Source organism: Lepisma saccharinum, chromosome 6 (genome assembly GCF_977018435.1).
Source record: "Lepisma saccharinum chromosome 6, izLepSacc3.1, whole genome shotgun sequence".
Lineage (NCBI taxonomy): Eukaryota > Metazoa > Arthropoda > Insecta > Zygentoma > Lepismatidae > Lepisma > Lepisma saccharinum.
In genome coordinates this window covers 46559184-46576213 of record NC_139234.1, presented here as the reverse complement: position 1 = coordinate 46576213, position 17030 = coordinate 46559184, and the positions used below count along the sequence as shown (strand labels likewise).

Below are 17030 nucleotides of genomic sequence, written 5' to 3'. Positions count from 1 at the left end.
AAACAGGCGAGATTAATTATCTGTAGACTTATTTGTGTGGTACCAGCGCGAGTGCCTTGCAATCGGCCGCTCCTCCTATGGTTAGCGAGAGACCCTCGCTTCGCCGAGCCAAGCGGGAGGCAAGTATTGAATGAGATCCAGTTTGCCTCGTGCACGAGCATCGCTTCGGAAGCGTTCGGAGATGTTCGTCACCGCTCGGCTCGCTGCTCGCGCTCCGCCATTCGGTTCTCGGAGTCACGCGGGTCCCCCTCAGTTGTGGCACGGTCGAGTCGAACGGTGGGAGCTCGCTCCTGTGTGTCTTATTGCCTTTTCCTGCGCAGCGCGTGGATGGTGGCTGTCATTCAGTGTGTGCGTGTGTGTGTGCAGTGGCCTATACTCGTATATGAGCTTAGGCAGAGAGTAGCCTGGTGCTAGTGTTGAAGCGTCCTCCCGACTGTTAGTAATGAAGAGGATCCGGTAAAACAAAATTTTTGTTTCGCTTTTCTCCTCCCCCCCAACAAGAAGAGAGTAGTGCGTTTCCCCCCCACGCTGTGCCGTTGGAAAACATCATTGCTGGGAATGTGACTTGGAGTTTCGAATGTGTGGCGCCGATGTGTCTCACCAGCAGGACCTCTCTGCCGACTTAGTATGTTTCTCTCCCCTACTGGATGGCTTATTTCCCGCATCGGATGACCGAAGTTTGCTTGTGACTGGTGGGTGTCCAACATGGAAACGCAGCTCGGCAGGGTTGCGCCCGTGCTGTTCGTCGTCGCTTGTATGTTGCTTGCCCCGGAGTTTTCCGGAGCCACGTCGCTCCGGTACGAAGCTCCGGACGACTGCCAGTGGGCCGTTAAGGATGAGACCAAGGAAGAGGTGTCCCTCATGTGCAAGCTGAGAACCGTCAACAGCGAGTTCGACACGACAAACTTCACCATCATACCCACGGAACATACAACGTCTTTACACATCGAGTGCAGTGCCGAGCTTATGTATCAGAGTTCCATAGAGAACCAGAGCTTCTCGCACTTGGCCAAGCTACGAGAGCTGGGGTTGGATTTTTGCAAGCTGGCTCGTTGGCCCGCGGGGACTCTGTACGGACTGTGGGACCTCAGAAATCTGACGGTGAGGACGTTCAATACGGACTGGCCGGCCATGAGCCTGGAAGTGGCCGCCGAGAGCTTTTCCACGGTGCGACAGTTGGAGCGACTGGATCTAAGCCACAACAATATTTGGACCCTTCCCGAAAGCATCTTTTGCCCCCTGGCGAATCTGGTCTTGCTGAACGTGAGTTCGAACCGCTTGCAGGAGATAGCGGAGCTGGGTTTTCGGGAAGGCGGCGGCGGTTCGGATCCCGGCGCAGGCAAAACCTCGTTCTCGTATTGCAGCCTCGACGTGCAGACGCTGGACGCGTCGTGGAACAACTTCGCGGTGTTTCCGACGAACGGTTTGATCGGCCTGAGGCGACTGAGGGAGCTTTATCTCGGCAACAACGAAATCGCGATGGTGGCGGACCGCGCACTCGCAGGCCTCAAAGCCCTCGTCATCTTCAATCTCTCCAACAACAAGGTGGTCGCTCTGCCGCCGGAATTGTTCCAAGACAGTGTTGAAGTTAAAGAGATATACCTTCAGAACAATTCCATTAGCGTTCTTGCTCCCGGTCTTTTCTCCAACCTCCAGCATCTTCTTGCTCTTGATCTCTCCCGTAATCAGTTGACTAGCACGTGGATCAATAGCGAAACCTTTTCGGGCCTCATACGCCTAGTGCTCCTGAACCTCTCTCACAACAAACTGTCCAAATTAGATCCATCCATTTTCCGTGATCTCTACACGTTGCAGATTCTGAATCTCGAACACAATCTCTTGGAAACAATACTCCCTGATACGTTTTCGCCCATGAATAATCTCCACACGCTCGTACTGTCCTATAACAAGCTTACTTACCTCGATGCTTACTCCCTCAATGGCCTTTATGTTCTAAGTCTTCTCTCCCTGGACAATAATCTCATTGCAAGTATCCACCCGGAGGCTTTTAAGAATTGCAGCAGCCTGCAGGATTTAAACTTGAACGGAAACAAGCTGACAAACGCCCCCCTTGCTCTTCATGATATGAGGTTGCTTCGAACTGTGGACCTTGGTGAAAACATTATAAAGACACTAGACGAACCGGGATTTCACGGTATGAATAATCTGTATGGGCTTCGCTTGATCGGCAACAAACTGACTAACTTAACCAAGAAGTCATTTTCGGAGCTTCCCTCTCTACAGATCCTCAATCTAGCTCGTAACCTGATTGACTACATCGAACCCGGGACCTTTGATCAAAATCAGAACCTGCAGGCCATTCGCTTAGATGAGAATTTTCTCACTGATATCAATATGCTTTTTGTAAACCTCCCAAGTCTCTTGTGGTTAAACATTTCCGATAACCGTCTTCAGAAGTTTGATTACGCGCTTCTTCCGCGGGGGTTGGAGTGGCTTGACCTTCACAAGAACTATGTAAGGGAGCTGAGAAACCGTTACCAGAGGGAAGGGGACCTTAGGATACAAACTCTGGACGTTAGCTTCAATAAACTTACAAGTGTCAGCGCATCGTCGATACCGGACAGCGTGGAGTTGTTGTTCTTGAATGACAATTTGATCACGAAAGTGGAGCCCAATACGTTTCTGAAGAAAACTAATCTGACGCGTGTGGACCTGTATGCTAATCAGATCGTGAACATGGACCTGAATGCGTTGCGTCTGTCGCCGGTCGATCCCAAGAGGCCCCTTCCGGAGTTTTACATCGGCGGCAACCCTTTTCAGTGCGACTGTACAATGGAGTGGTTGCAGAGGATCAACAAGCTGGACCACCTACGGCAACACCCGAAAGTCATGGATCTGGAGAGCATATACTGCAAGCTCCTGTACAACAGGGACCGCACGTTCATCCCTCTGATAGACGCGGAGTCGTCGCAGTTCTTATGCACGTACAAGACCCACTGCTTCGCCCTCTGCCACTGCTGCGACTTCGACGCTTGCGACTGCGAGATGACCTGTCCGACGAACTGCACCTGCTACCACGATCAGTCGTGGTCGGCGAACATCGTCGAGTGCGCCAACATGGCGTACACCCAGATGCCCAGCAGGATACCCATGGACGCGACGGAGGTATATTTGGACGGCAACAACTTCGGGGAACTCTCCAGCCACTCTTTTATCGGGAGAAAGAATCTGAAAGTTTTGTTCGCGAACAACTCCAACGTGGGCGTGATCTACAACCACACGTTTAGCGGCCTCAAGAGGCTGACCAGCCTCCACCTGGAGAACAATCACCTCAAGGAGCTAAGAGGCTTTGAACTCACGTGCTTGGAGAACTTGAGAGAACTCTATCTCCACAATAACAAGATTCATTTTATTGATAACAGGACATTTTCCGAGTTGAAGCTCCTGGAAGTTCTTCGTTTGGACGGTAACTTATTGTCCACTTTCCCAGTGTGGTATTTCAGTTCCAATTCTTACCTTGTGGAGATCGCCCTGGAGAGGAACTTGTGGTCGTGCGACTGCCGGTACCTCCACGAATTCCGGGCCTGGCTTCAGGGCAATTTGGCAAAAGTCGTCGATGCGGAAAGGGTAGTTTGCGTCTACACCCAAACAAACACCATAGGGCCTCCACTGGCGGATTTCAATTCATCCTCGTGCTCCGCCTACACGGCAACCACCATTGTCGAAAGCAAAGTCATCAACGACTATCTTCCTCTCCTGCTGGTGACACTGACCGTTTTCGTTTTCGCCGTCGGAGCGGTGTGCATTGCTTTCTACTACAGGAAGGAGCTTCGGGTGTGGATATACTCGAGGTGCGGGGTTCGAATGTGCTACAAAACAACCTTCGAAGAGGACAAGGATCGCCTTTTCGACGCTTACGTCAGCTACAGCGTCAAGGACGAGTCTTTCGTGAACCAGGTGCTGTGCCCGGAGCTCGAACAGGGAGACCCGCAGTACAGGCTATGCCTACACTACAGAGACTTCAACGTTAGTGCGTACGTAGCGGACACCATAGTAGAAGCTGTAGAATCTAGCAGGAGGACTATCATAGTTCTCTCTAAGAACTTTCTAAACTCTGAATGGTGCAGGTTCGAATTCAAATCGGCGCTGCACGAAGTGCTCAAAGACAGGAAGAAGCGACTCATCGTCGTGGTCCTCGGGGAGATCCCACAGCGGGACCTGGATCCCGATCTGCGTCTTTATCTGAAGACGAACACCTGTGTACACTGGAACGATAAGTTCTTCTGGCAGAAACTGAAGTTCGCCATGCCGGACGCGAGGAACAACCAGAGGCCGCCGGTGAACGTGTACGCCGCGCCGCAGTTCGAACCGAGTCCGTCTGGGAAGCTGCAGTATCACCGGGAACCACCGCATCTGCCGCAACCTCTGTGGGCGTAGCGACCAGTCCCAACCTTGTCAGTTCAGGTAAGTCCTATTCATATTTTTTTCAAATATTTGTTGTTACATTTACATGTAAAACGTTGCACTAAGATTCCTCTTTGCGCTATAAAAATAATTGTACCGTATTCAATGTAATAACCGATCCAATCACCCTCTACAAGGTATTTCGTTCTCACATTATTATTATTATCCCAAACGTTCCCGCCATATGGGCAGTTATACACAACGTATATACGGAATAATAACTATTAATATTCTTTTCCCAGTCGTTCCTGCCATATGGGCAAATATACACAATGTACATACGAAATAATTGAAAGAATTATATATTTTAAAATTGTTTTCTTCTAATTGTATTTTGAATACTATATCTGTAAAACTGAACACCGAAAAAGTGTTCATAAAATTAACACTTAGATACACATGTGTACATAGTATATCGAGACGTCATTATTACTGTGACAGAAATAACTTATTGCAAGGACCCGGGTTCAAGTGCTGGTCGAGCATATATGTTACAGTAGATCTCTACGGTCATATAAACAAATTTAGAACATTCAGGAAATTAGAGAGAACATACATTTGAAAACCGTCATTCGGTTCAACTTGTTCTGCATTAGTTTATGTCCATGATAATTATTATTTCTTCGCAAATTTTAATATTTTATATTTTTTCTCCTCAGAAAAATATGATACATGTGTAGCAATGTGGACAATTAATTACATTTCTTTTTAAACACTAAACACGATGAAATTTGTTGTATTTCACAGACAATTTTTAAAAATCTCATTGAAATTAGGTCTCTGTAACTTTTATTATTAAGATGAGGAAATGGTTAGTTTCGGGTTCGAATACGATCATATGTACATGAATGTTGTTACCAGAGTTTTTCAATTCTCATAATTTCAATTGAAATGTAATATAACTGTTATAAACAATATAAGTTTTCCCAAATATAAATTTATTTCGTTAACGTTCGTATGAGCGGAAGCTTGTACTGAAAGTTTTAACAGCCTTGATTTATTTACAACAGATTTCCAAACCTTCTACAAATACATATTTTCAAAAGAAACATAGCTCACTCCCGATTATATTAAAATTTATGCCCATTATTTATTTCTGAATTGGACATCATCTTCTATTAGCCTTACCATAGATATATTTATGATTATACATATTTGAAATAAATATATGTACACCACGGTAATTGATGTATATTTATAACAATTTGAAATTCGTTTAACGCTGTATTAGTTTGCAATACTCGCAGTGATTTTTACTTGTCAAAGAAAATATATTCAGAAGTGCTGCTTTAATTTGATTAGAATATTTGGCAATTTGTAGTTTGCAGTTGAACAGTAAGTTGAGCACAGTATAGCTTGATTGCAATTCTGTGTGTCGCATACAATGTACGCATATTATGTTCAACTATGTCTAAAAAATAATGGCATAAAATTCATAACTGAATGTATGTACGCCTGCACCACCTCTGTAACTTAAAATAATACAATGATTACTTTCGGTTTATTAGATATTTTAGCTCGCTGAAAAATATAACACATTTGCTCAGTCGTCGGAAAGCAACATGTATTATATATGATTCTGTGCATAGATCTGCTAAGATAGTAAAAACAGAGTTAGTAATAGGCCCGGAAAAGACGCCGAAATTGAATTTGGTATTTTTCGAATTACGTCAGGAACTTATTATTCCGTCTTCTGCGGTATTCTAATTTAATCGATTCTCATAACACCGAAAATGTACTAAACGGATAGGTATATTTGCATTTTTGTTATTTCATGTTTCTTTTCTGACATTTATGGCTAATCGTGATATTGAGGATGAGTGACGGTTAGATGAAATCATTGTTCTCTGCGGAAAATGGGCGGGGGGTATAAAATTTAGAAGCTAGAAAGTGCCTCCCTCCCTCACAACCAATTCACCAATTCACTTTTCATCATTATTACATTCCGATCAATCTAGAGAGGTAGAAAAGCTACGTAAAATAGTAAAAAAATATAAATGAATTCTTACTGGCGAACATGTTTTTCATATGGAAATAATTAGAGAATAAGATGTGCTATGAAGTTACAAAATGTGAAAGAATATTTACTTAGTAACAATTTATTTAAAAAAAAGCAAAAACATATTGTTCTCACTTAGCTAGCGGTTTAACACGAGTAGAAACTTGGTAAATTGGTCGGTGCATTTTTGTCGCTCTTATTTCGAAAATAGTCATGCATTCTCTACACACGAAAAAAAGGTACGCTTGCGTATGTAGGGTACATGAGAGTGAAACGTATTACTTTCAATTAACAGAAGCTACATGGTCAAAACTTAATGCTTCCGTGTACATGTAACACACGTATTTGGACAGGAATATTTTTGTGAGTCAGAAAAATTCGTAACAGTAATTTTCGCCGCATGGATGGAAATAAATGAGATGTTGGTGTCACAAAGCTTTGTTCACACTTTTCATACTTTTTTTTGTATTTTAACTTTATGTTTTAGCAACAGGCAAGTACATTTGAAATAAACTGTTACTGCTTGGTGTAATATATATATACCAACAAAAGAAATCATGAGGTAAAATATGAACTAATCTATTATGTACAAATTTTCTGTTTCTCATCAATTCCAATTGTGCATCACCAGTGTCAACAAAACACTACAGAATTTAGGCATAAAGCATAATTACTTATTTATTTATTTATTATTACCTTCAACAGAGGTATAGCCTCTAATGACAGAAGGCGTATGTTATTACCTGCAAGATTTTCAACAGTAAACCAAATGAGATTGTTATTATTATAATATTATTATTATTATATTAACAGAGTTGAAGCGTTAAAAATATTATTTTATTGATATGCGTTTGCAATCACAAATTGCAGCTTAATTTTTCCTGTGTTCATTTCTTGTTGCAAGCAACAAGCTTACGACTAAAATCTATATTCTAGTATTAAGGTATGAAAAGATAATTGTACAACATTTAGTGCAGTGAAAATGTAAACATTGCTAAAGTGATCAATCGCAAGCGTCACATTTAAGACCTGTAATTTTAGTGGACTACTAAAATTACAAAAAATAAGTTTCATAAACTTTGAGAATGTTCATTTTGAACATTTCTTTATTAGTTGCGAATTTGCTACGTTTCGAAGTTTAAGCGTGTTCCGGAGAAAATGCGTCTCGACTTTTGTACTACGAAACGAAGAAAAATAATCCAGCGTGAAGAAGTAAGTTACTTTTTCGAGTAACAGTAATTCTGACTAGTTACTTTTGACATTAGTAATTCTAACTTAGTAATTCAGACAACAATTAACGAAATTAAAAATTACTTCTGTGCATTTCAGCAGTAAATAACAAAGTATATTTCACAAAAAATCTTGCAAACAAGCAAATATTTTGCGTGACATATTGTTTAAAATTATAACTTAAACGTTTACTTTCAGTTTACTTGCCTCTGTATTTTGGTTTTCAAACATATGAAGTTTACTGTAATTTAGTGAAAATTATTAAAAACATTTAATGGTAAAACAATACAGCCCGCTTGGTGTTGATAATGCAACACATTTTCTGTGCTATAATTGTTTTTTACAACAAGATAAATGTTAAAGGAATTCATCGGAATTTTCTAAAGTAACTGTAACTGAAACTACAGCTCAGTTACTTTAATAAAGTCTGTCCTAAGAATGTGAGGAGTGAACCACAAACTGCATTAAATATACGTAGAAACCTGCGTAATTAATACACGTAAATTAATAACAAATACAATGTGAAGGCAGTTGTAATTTATCTTTAGTACAAATCAAAATATGTGATTGAAAACTCAAATATAAATTTTGACAGGGTAAAATAATTATAAGATATGTAAATTACCGTACTGAGGAAACGTGATATGTTCATAGATTTTGTTCTGGAATTTCAAAAATCGAATAACTTTCTGATAGAAATTTCCGTATGTATGTACACATATATCAAATGAGAAATACGTAATCTTTGTTTATGTTATTGAGGTGACTACGTGTTCAAAAAATTTGGGGACATACCCATGGCTTCTTCATGCTTATTAATTATTTATTTATTTATATGGGCTTTGTATACATGGCGAATTTAAGGCTTTAATTAATGCCATTAATGTTATGAGACCATACATATCGTATCTTTCGCTCTACAATGTGGAAGAGAGACCATTACTAGAAGACAAAACGTACAGATACTCCTATTAATATTAGATTTATGTCATCTATCTTTCCTCATAGACACGTGAAACGTTTTTTAAAATATGTAGACCTAATTTTATATTATAATATTCGAAATCAAAACTAATGATGGTGTAATTTGAATATTACTTTCTTTGTATAAATTCAATCTAATTTTAATTTAAAGCACCACTGCCATCTTACAGTATACAGTGAGTATTTACAAATTTATAACAGGATGTTTCAATATATATATATATATTGAAATACATTTTTCTTCTAAAATCTAATCTATCTATATGTAGATTTTGCAAGAAATATATATTAATTTAAGAATCAGCATCTTTTCACTTTCCATCTAGATATAATCAGAAACTACTTATTATTGAGATTGAAATTTTCAACCTGTTATACTTACAATTTCAATGTAACCGGATTTATTTTTTATTACTTTCTTTCTTTCTTTTGAGTGACAAAACTTTCACAGCTTGCAGCATTGACAATTTGAGTAATTTGAAATTAGAAATTGCCATCCAACAACTGGAAAATTTTCATTTTTTATTTTCAACGATTTTGCCCCATGATTACCCGGGTGATAATTTGTCATCTGCTTTGAAGCAAAAGTTGCAGACATTCTATTCATGACACACGTGCTAATTAGCATGAAGCAGAGAAGTACGTAGATGGTGTTAACAGGATCTTTTCTCAGATTTCTGATTCCAATGGCACCTGAAATAAAGTGGGTGAGAGAGAAAAAACAACTTTTTCCTCCAGAATACAGCTTATTTGCACAATGGGGCTTCATTACCTAGTACCGGATGGATGCTAATTACCGATGGCATTAATTACAACTAAATTCTGTTCGGAGGAAGCAAGTTCTTCCACTTTTAATCCGTCGCCGTTGCTAGTGGCAACGTAATTATGTTTCGACTCTCTGTCCCATTTTTCTCTCCAGAGAATTTCCTTCCACAAGTGCCAAATCCTTTCTGAGAAAATTATTTCATTGCCTCGACCAAATCTCTTGCTGGAGAAATGAGTTTTCGCATCTGTCAGTCTGCATTCTGTCCTAGAAAATGCCTAAGACTCGTCTAATTTTTAACTCGAGAGGTTTTAAAGTTCTAATAAATATGGTTGCTTTGCGAGCTTCTGTTCTCTGGTAAGGGAAGATTACAGGAACAGACTCGATGGATGGAGACAACTCGGTAAATGATAGATTTCCCGAATCACATGATATTTTCAACGTTGCTCAAGAGATATATTGCACACGAAATCATGGTGTTTATCGCGCACGACTCATGGAATATCGTGCACAACCCATTGGATATTGATCACGACTCATGGAGTGTTGTACACGACTCATGGGATATTGCGCACGACTCATGTGATATCGCGCACAACCCATTCGATATTGCTCAAGATTCATGGTATATTGTGCACGACTCATGGGATATCGCGCACAACTCATTGGATATTGCGCACGACTCATGGGATATTGTGCACGCCTCAAGGGATATTGCACACAACCCATTCGATTTTGCTCAAGACTAATGGGATATCGCGCACAACCCATTCGATATTGCTCAAGACTCGTGGGATATTGTGCACGATTCATGGGATATCGCGCACAACCCATGGGATATTGCGCACAACCCATGGGATATTGCGCACGACTCATCGGATATTGCGCACGACTCATGGGATATTGCACAGAACTCATTCGATATTGCTCAAGAGTCATGGGATATTGTGCACGATTCATGGGAATAACGCGCACAACCCATTCGATATTGCGCACGACTCATATGTTATTGTGCACGACTCATCGGATATTGCGCATGACTCTTGAGAGATTGCGCAAAATTCATGACCGACTGCGCTCATCTCGAAGTGGAGTTTGAATTTCTCATTAAGTTCACAAGTACCTCGTATGATATTTTAGGCATATTTAGTGAACTATATTCTAATCTTTTTCTGTATCTCTATGTTTTGTAAAGTGATGCATTTGCATGAACCGCTAAAGGTATACACCAAACACTGTTCTAAACAAACAGCTAACGGAGCAGTTAAAAAATCTGGAGATTCATAAAAGCAAAGCCTTTCTTATTAAAATATAAAGAAAACATCTTTAAGAAGTCAAAACAAACAAGAAATTTGCTATTACACAATATTTACCACTTGAATATTTGCTGCTTTTCCGCCTCGTCTCGTTTAGCTAACAAATAGAATATAAAAACTTAAGTTTTACAACAAAAAAAAAAGTGTTTTAGTTTGTTTCTAAGTCCAATTTATGCACAGAAAGTCTAATCGGAACGGGACCTACAGTTTGAAGTGTGGTCCGAACCACTATGTGCCTCCACCGGGTATCTAACCCCGGGACCCATTGATTTCAAGATGACAACGTTATACTACATCAGGGACGTTCCGCCAAAAGAACAAGCAAACAAAAATAAAAGGAAATAGTTGAATACATTCATATTAATTTCGAGCAATGTAATCGCGTAACATATCCTAAATATTTAAACATTAAAAATAAATGGTACGCGACAGGAAGGTTTCAATGTCATTTGAATAGTAAAAAGAAATGGTACGCAACAGGAAGGTTTCAATGTCATTTGAATAGTAAAAAGAAATGGTACGCAACAGGAAGGTCTTAATATCATTTGAACAATAAAAATAAGTGGTACGCAACAGGAAGGTTTCAATATCATTTGAATAGTAAAATTAACAGAGTACGCGACAGGAAGATTTCAATATCATTTGAATAGTAAAATGAAATGGTAAGCGATAGGAAGGTTTCAATATCATTTGAACAATAAAAATAATTGTTACGCGACAGGAAGGTTTCGATGCCATTTGAACAGTAAAATGAAGTGGTACGCGACAGAAAGGTTTCAGAATCACTTTACGATTTAGCGTCTATAAGAAACTTTAAACATATTATAATATTCGCTGCAGGAAAATCATATCCCGCTTACAGTAAGGTGAGAAAATTATATTTGGTTGTTGGAGCGAGCTAGAATTGCCACTTCTAACTGAAATTCTGGGAAGTCAAAGAGGCACTTCTGATTTTAACGGCGGCTTTATTTCGCTCCCCATGATGCTCTTAATGAAATGGCCACTAACGTTTTTTTATGTAACTTCTGTTTATTGTATACCCGAAGATGAGCGAACCGACGGTGAGAGCTTTCTGTGAAGCACGAAACAGAACAGAAACGGTGAATTATCTTCAGAGAATAATATTCGTACAAGTTAGTTGAGACAAAGGAAAGTTTCATTTAGATTGTGCAACAGTTTCGGAAGGCCATTTGGTGACTAATACAGGTATGTAACCTTTAGGCGCCAAAACTACACATACGATCCCATTTTATTGCAAGAAATTCTTCATTTCAAAAAATGTATTTTCTCTTTCTTCGTCAACGTGTAGCTTCTCAAAAATGTATGCAGTGAATTCAATATTTGACATTGTTGATGTGGATAGTTGCATGGAATCTCCATGGTTCCGAATTGGAATTAACAGTCTTTTTCGTCGCCGCGATAAAGGTAGAGGAGCAGAAAGCGACGAAAAAATTACCAAAATAAAATAAGGTGTATGCCAAAGAAATGTAAATGGAATTTCTAATTATCAATAAGTATTCCAATATGGATCCAGTAAAAAATGCAAATTTAGTTTTGTTTAGTCGCCAAAAGTAGCGACTCAATATATTGCGGTAGGCATCAAACTAAAAATAACAATGTGTGAGATGGAAAATGGACAGTTATGTCATTAAAAGTCGGTTTTATCATCTCTGCCTGTAATTTGTCAGTTATTTGAAAAAAGGTTTATCAGTAAAGTCAATATCTGTGTATTTATGACATTTTTTTTACTACAAGATTATGGCGTACACTGTGAAAAAAATATTTTTAAAAATGACGGTAAGACCTTCAATTTTCGGTGCCATCTGACTACCGTAAAAGTAACCGTGATAGTTTTGAAGTATAAACAGTCATTACATAGTTAACCGTACATAATGTAATGTTAAAAATTCCATTTTTAATAATGTATTTACGGTGTACACAACTAATACATTCATATTTAAATTTTTAAAGTTTCCTTTCTTGCGTGCCTCAAGGCGGATCCGTTAAATTTTAACGGTAGAATGTTGTAAATTTTAAATTTCTAGCAGTCAGGAGCGTATATTCTAGGCTACCTGCGAAGTTGAAGTCTAGAGAATAAAATACAGGAGAAAAATCGATCAGCAATTGTAAATAATATTATTCATATCAGTGAGATGATGATGCTGATTCTGGAGTTGACAACCTGATTTTTTTTATGAGTTGGCAACCTGATTTCCTTTGAGTTGGCAACCTGTTTTCTTATGAGTTGGCAACCTGATTTCATATGAGTTGGCAACCTGATTTCTTATGAGTTGGCAACCTGATTTCATATGAGTTGGCAACCTGATTTCCTATGAGTTGGCAACCTGATTTCTTAAGAGTTGGTAAATTTATTTCTATTCATAGCCTAGGACCACGTGACATTGTGAGATAGCCCATATCTTGGATTCAGTATTCGCCACTGCTAACAGTGTATACGAAATGGCGAGTTTCCAGTACGTAACGGATAAGATATTCCTTTTGCCCTCCTTTTAACGAAATAATTACCATTATTGTACTGACAAAGCAGCCCAGCCATGATAGGGTTACTTGAGCATTTTTCGTACTGTGTTATTCGCCATGTTGATTTATACTTATCATTCCTTACACTTTTGGGTAATCGCGAAGATGAGGATGAGTGATGATATGATGAAATTGATGAAGAGATGCTCACAAAGAACAGCCATACTCATGCTGCGGCTCTCAAAGAAGGATGCATTGCCTAAGATTCGAACCTGGGAACCTAGCGCGCTACGCTAACCGCTACTCCACAGAGGCTGTATGTAATTAATTATCAAGACACAACAATAGGAATTAGAGTGATTTATTGTTGTTCTTATTCGTATATAATCCTCAAAGCAGAAGGTTTCTTTTTAGCTCGTTGAAATAAATCAAGCGAGAGCCTGCATTACCATTCATAACCTGCGGTATTCTTTATTCGAGCTGGGTGTGTCGGTACCGACTTCATTTGTATCTGTCACAACGTTTTCGCACTTTCTGGTTACGTTCTGGCTCCCACGATGCTCTTTGGGGGCCGCCAAACAAGTTTGTGAGTTAGGGTCTATTGTTCGTACACCCCTGACCTCCAGTGCCAGTTTGTACCCTTGGAATATTAATATATGAAAAAGTATATACATCGTTACAAAAGATGATTTTTTTAAAAATAAATATTAGACGAAAAAATCAGTCGAACATAATCTCCTTAATTTTTCATTAATTTTTCCTTTTAAGTTTATATCTCTTTTCTTCTCCGGATTAATCGCGACGACGAAGATGAAAAATGAAGAAATGAGACAGGTGAGAGAATGAAGCTTCCACTAAAGGGTCCCGGGTTCGAATTCGGCCAGGGCAAGGGTGTACTTTGGGAGTGTCCCGTCATCAATTTCATCATTCATTAGCCAAAAGTGGAAGAAATGCGAAGAAGAGAAATACGCTCGCTCTTCTACTCATCGCGACGATGACGATGAATGGTGACGTGATAGAAGAGGAGCAAACTCAAAGGTTTCGAACCCAGAACCTATCGGAGTCGAAACATTTCAACATAAGCTGCTTATATGATTGGGTAATGAGGAATTCTACTAACTATTGACTGACCAATCAATTTATGCAGGTTATTGAACACCATATGTACACGGGAGTGCCTTTTTAGGAGAGAAGTAAACACGATAGCATGATAGACCTATGTGTTATGTTGAACAAGTATTCAGTAACGTGCAGCAAGCGAGAATAATGCAGAGTACGGGAATATAAACACACATCGAACATGATTAATATGCAGATATACAAATACTTGTTGTAACATACACGGCATACACACTGGAATCCGGGCATATGTGAGCGGGCTCATATAAACCACGTAGTATTGATTACTAAGCCACACAGGCTGATGTGCATATTTCAAAATACCTACGAGTACTGGCAGTATTTCAGTTAAACAAATTGTATCGTCATATCTCTAATAGTTTCCTTATAATTGACGTTGTGGGTTTTTTCAGATTTCTTTTGGAATTAAAGCTTCCTGTGGCGATAGAAGCGAAAAGAAAAACTACGGTGTTTTTCAGATTATGGGAAATAGGGTGACCATAATATTTTTACCTAAAAACGGGACATCCCTAGATGGTCAGTTTACCCTCCCCCCCTTTCTGAAAAATCGATTAGGGTTAAATATATAATTAGTGTTATTAAATTACGATTGATTTGATGTTTTAAGTGCGCTTTATGCACAGTAAGGCTAATTGGGACTGGGCCTACAGTTTAGTGGGATCCAAACCACTATGTGCCTCCATAGGGTATCGAACCCGGGACCCCTTGATTACAAGGCGATGAGGCTATTATTAAATTATGAATCACATAAATGATACATCATAAGCAAGGAATGAAATATTATCTCCCGTTGTCAAAAGGTATTAATTGTTGTAATTTCGGTATGACTTCTAGTGTTCCTTCTCTCCTGATCACTCTTTGATGATGTTACCCCGACGCTGAATATGAGGAGTTCTAGAAGTAAATCTTCCATAGATAAACTTCATACTTCACCAACAGTTTATAAAACTCCACATGTATCTGGCACACAATGCGAGATTTTGCTTTTCAGTTTGTGTTCAGATGCAGGAATTTAAATTCCTCTTGCAGGTTTGTATTGAAACTACACGTATGCTAAACATTTTCGACGACAGTGGAATTTTTGACTGTTATAAAATGTTTGAAACAGTAGAGGCTGTTTTGCCACGGTGAAGCCATGGCGCTAGTTTAAAAATTCTATCCACTTTTTTTTTTTTAACATGAAATGCCTCTCAAGTTCAGATTTCATTTTTAATCTAACTCCTGGAATTTTTATAAAACGGGACAAATAGTCTTCTTTTAATAATATCGACGGGACGATCGGGACACGCCTCCGAAACGGGACTGTCCCGGTTAAAACACCCAACAGCAAAAGAAACAGTAGGTGAATTGTCCATCACCATTTCCATTCGGTCTGTTTTTACACAATGTGATGATAATGAATTGAAATATACACGTCAATAAACAGAGGACAATACACACTACAAATTAACACAAATGTATTCCTTAAAACAACACAGAATGTAGAATAAAAAAAGTAATGATAATAGCAATGGACAATTTGCCTACTATTATCTTTGCCGTTGATTATACAACCACGAACCTTTCTGTTGCAGTGATCCCATTGAGTATCACTGGTATTGTTAAATTCCTCAACTATCCTTGACTACAAATTAATTCAATGGAACGTTCCAAGCGTTCGAAGCTATTTGTTGCAATATTGTGACTAATTAAAACAAAATACATTACCCTCGTGTTACTTTTCACTTCGTTAGATCACCTTTCAACAAGTACCCACAACAGAGGAGCATCAGTATTGTAATAAAAGATTATTACAGATGCCACATGAACGAAGAAGTAACAGTAAATTATTACAGATGTCGCTACATGAGAAAACAATTGAAACATGATATACACTGATGAGGCAGGATGAATATTATTGAATAGGTTTCTTCTTTCTGAAGAAAAATAGGATTCAAAGAAGTAGATATTAATTCGTGTCATATTTTAAGGCAGCGAAAAATGTGAAAAACATTCAACTGGCCGTGTACAAAAACACATGTAATCACAAAAAGGAAAATGGGGCATGTATGCATTTACACGTATGTCAAAAGTAATGAAATCAGTATCCCACTGCATGTAAGGAGGCTTAAATATTCAACAATTTCGAGGTTCTTTTTACGTTTCACAAAACCCAGCTTTCATGAATGTGACATAAAGTTTAACTGACGTGAGTGTTTACGAAAATTAGTGTTACTGTGGCACTCGTGTGCATTGGCACTAATAATAATAAAAATGGGGGGTTTCACCACACTAGAATCAGGAAGCATGTATTTGCGAAACAGAACCAGGTAAGCATTTTCCCGAAATGCAATTACTGCTTACCTGATTCTGATTATTTTTCAAATGCTTTTTTTTCGTAATGTCGGGAGTTTTCATAAACTTCGTGGCGCACCGTGAAAGTATGTTGGAGTCCTATTAAATCAATAGCTTATAATTACAAAGGTTTTAGAATTGTACCAACTTTACATACGTTATTTAAAAAATAATAAAACATTTTTGTGTTGTGCAAGATACGAAATAATGACTAGTAGTATGTACGAGACCGTTTTGAAACAGGTCAATCTCTGAAATACATGTTCAGAGTTGTGTTTAAATTATTACATGAAAGTACGTATATGTTATAGCGACTTGACAAGTAGTAAAATAATCTCAGTAGCCTATTAATTACTAT

The 17030-nt window shown here is 38.8% G+C and overlaps 1 protein-coding gene across 1 annotated transcript in view; it reads left to right on the top strand.

Moving 5' to 3' along the window:
- The first annotated feature begins 261 nt into the window (after positions 1–261).
- The window catches only part of Toll-6 (Toll-like receptor 6), a 205284-nt gene continuing 188515 nt past the window's right edge, over positions 262–17030 (top strand). Inside the window, exon 1 of the mRNA XM_083123850.1 lies at positions 262–4425. Coding sequence (XP_082979976.1) covers positions 706–4398 — 3693 coding nt within the window. The 5' untranslated portion in view covers positions 262–705 and the 3' untranslated portion in view covers positions 4399–4425. The remainder of the gene's footprint in view (positions 4426–17030) is intronic.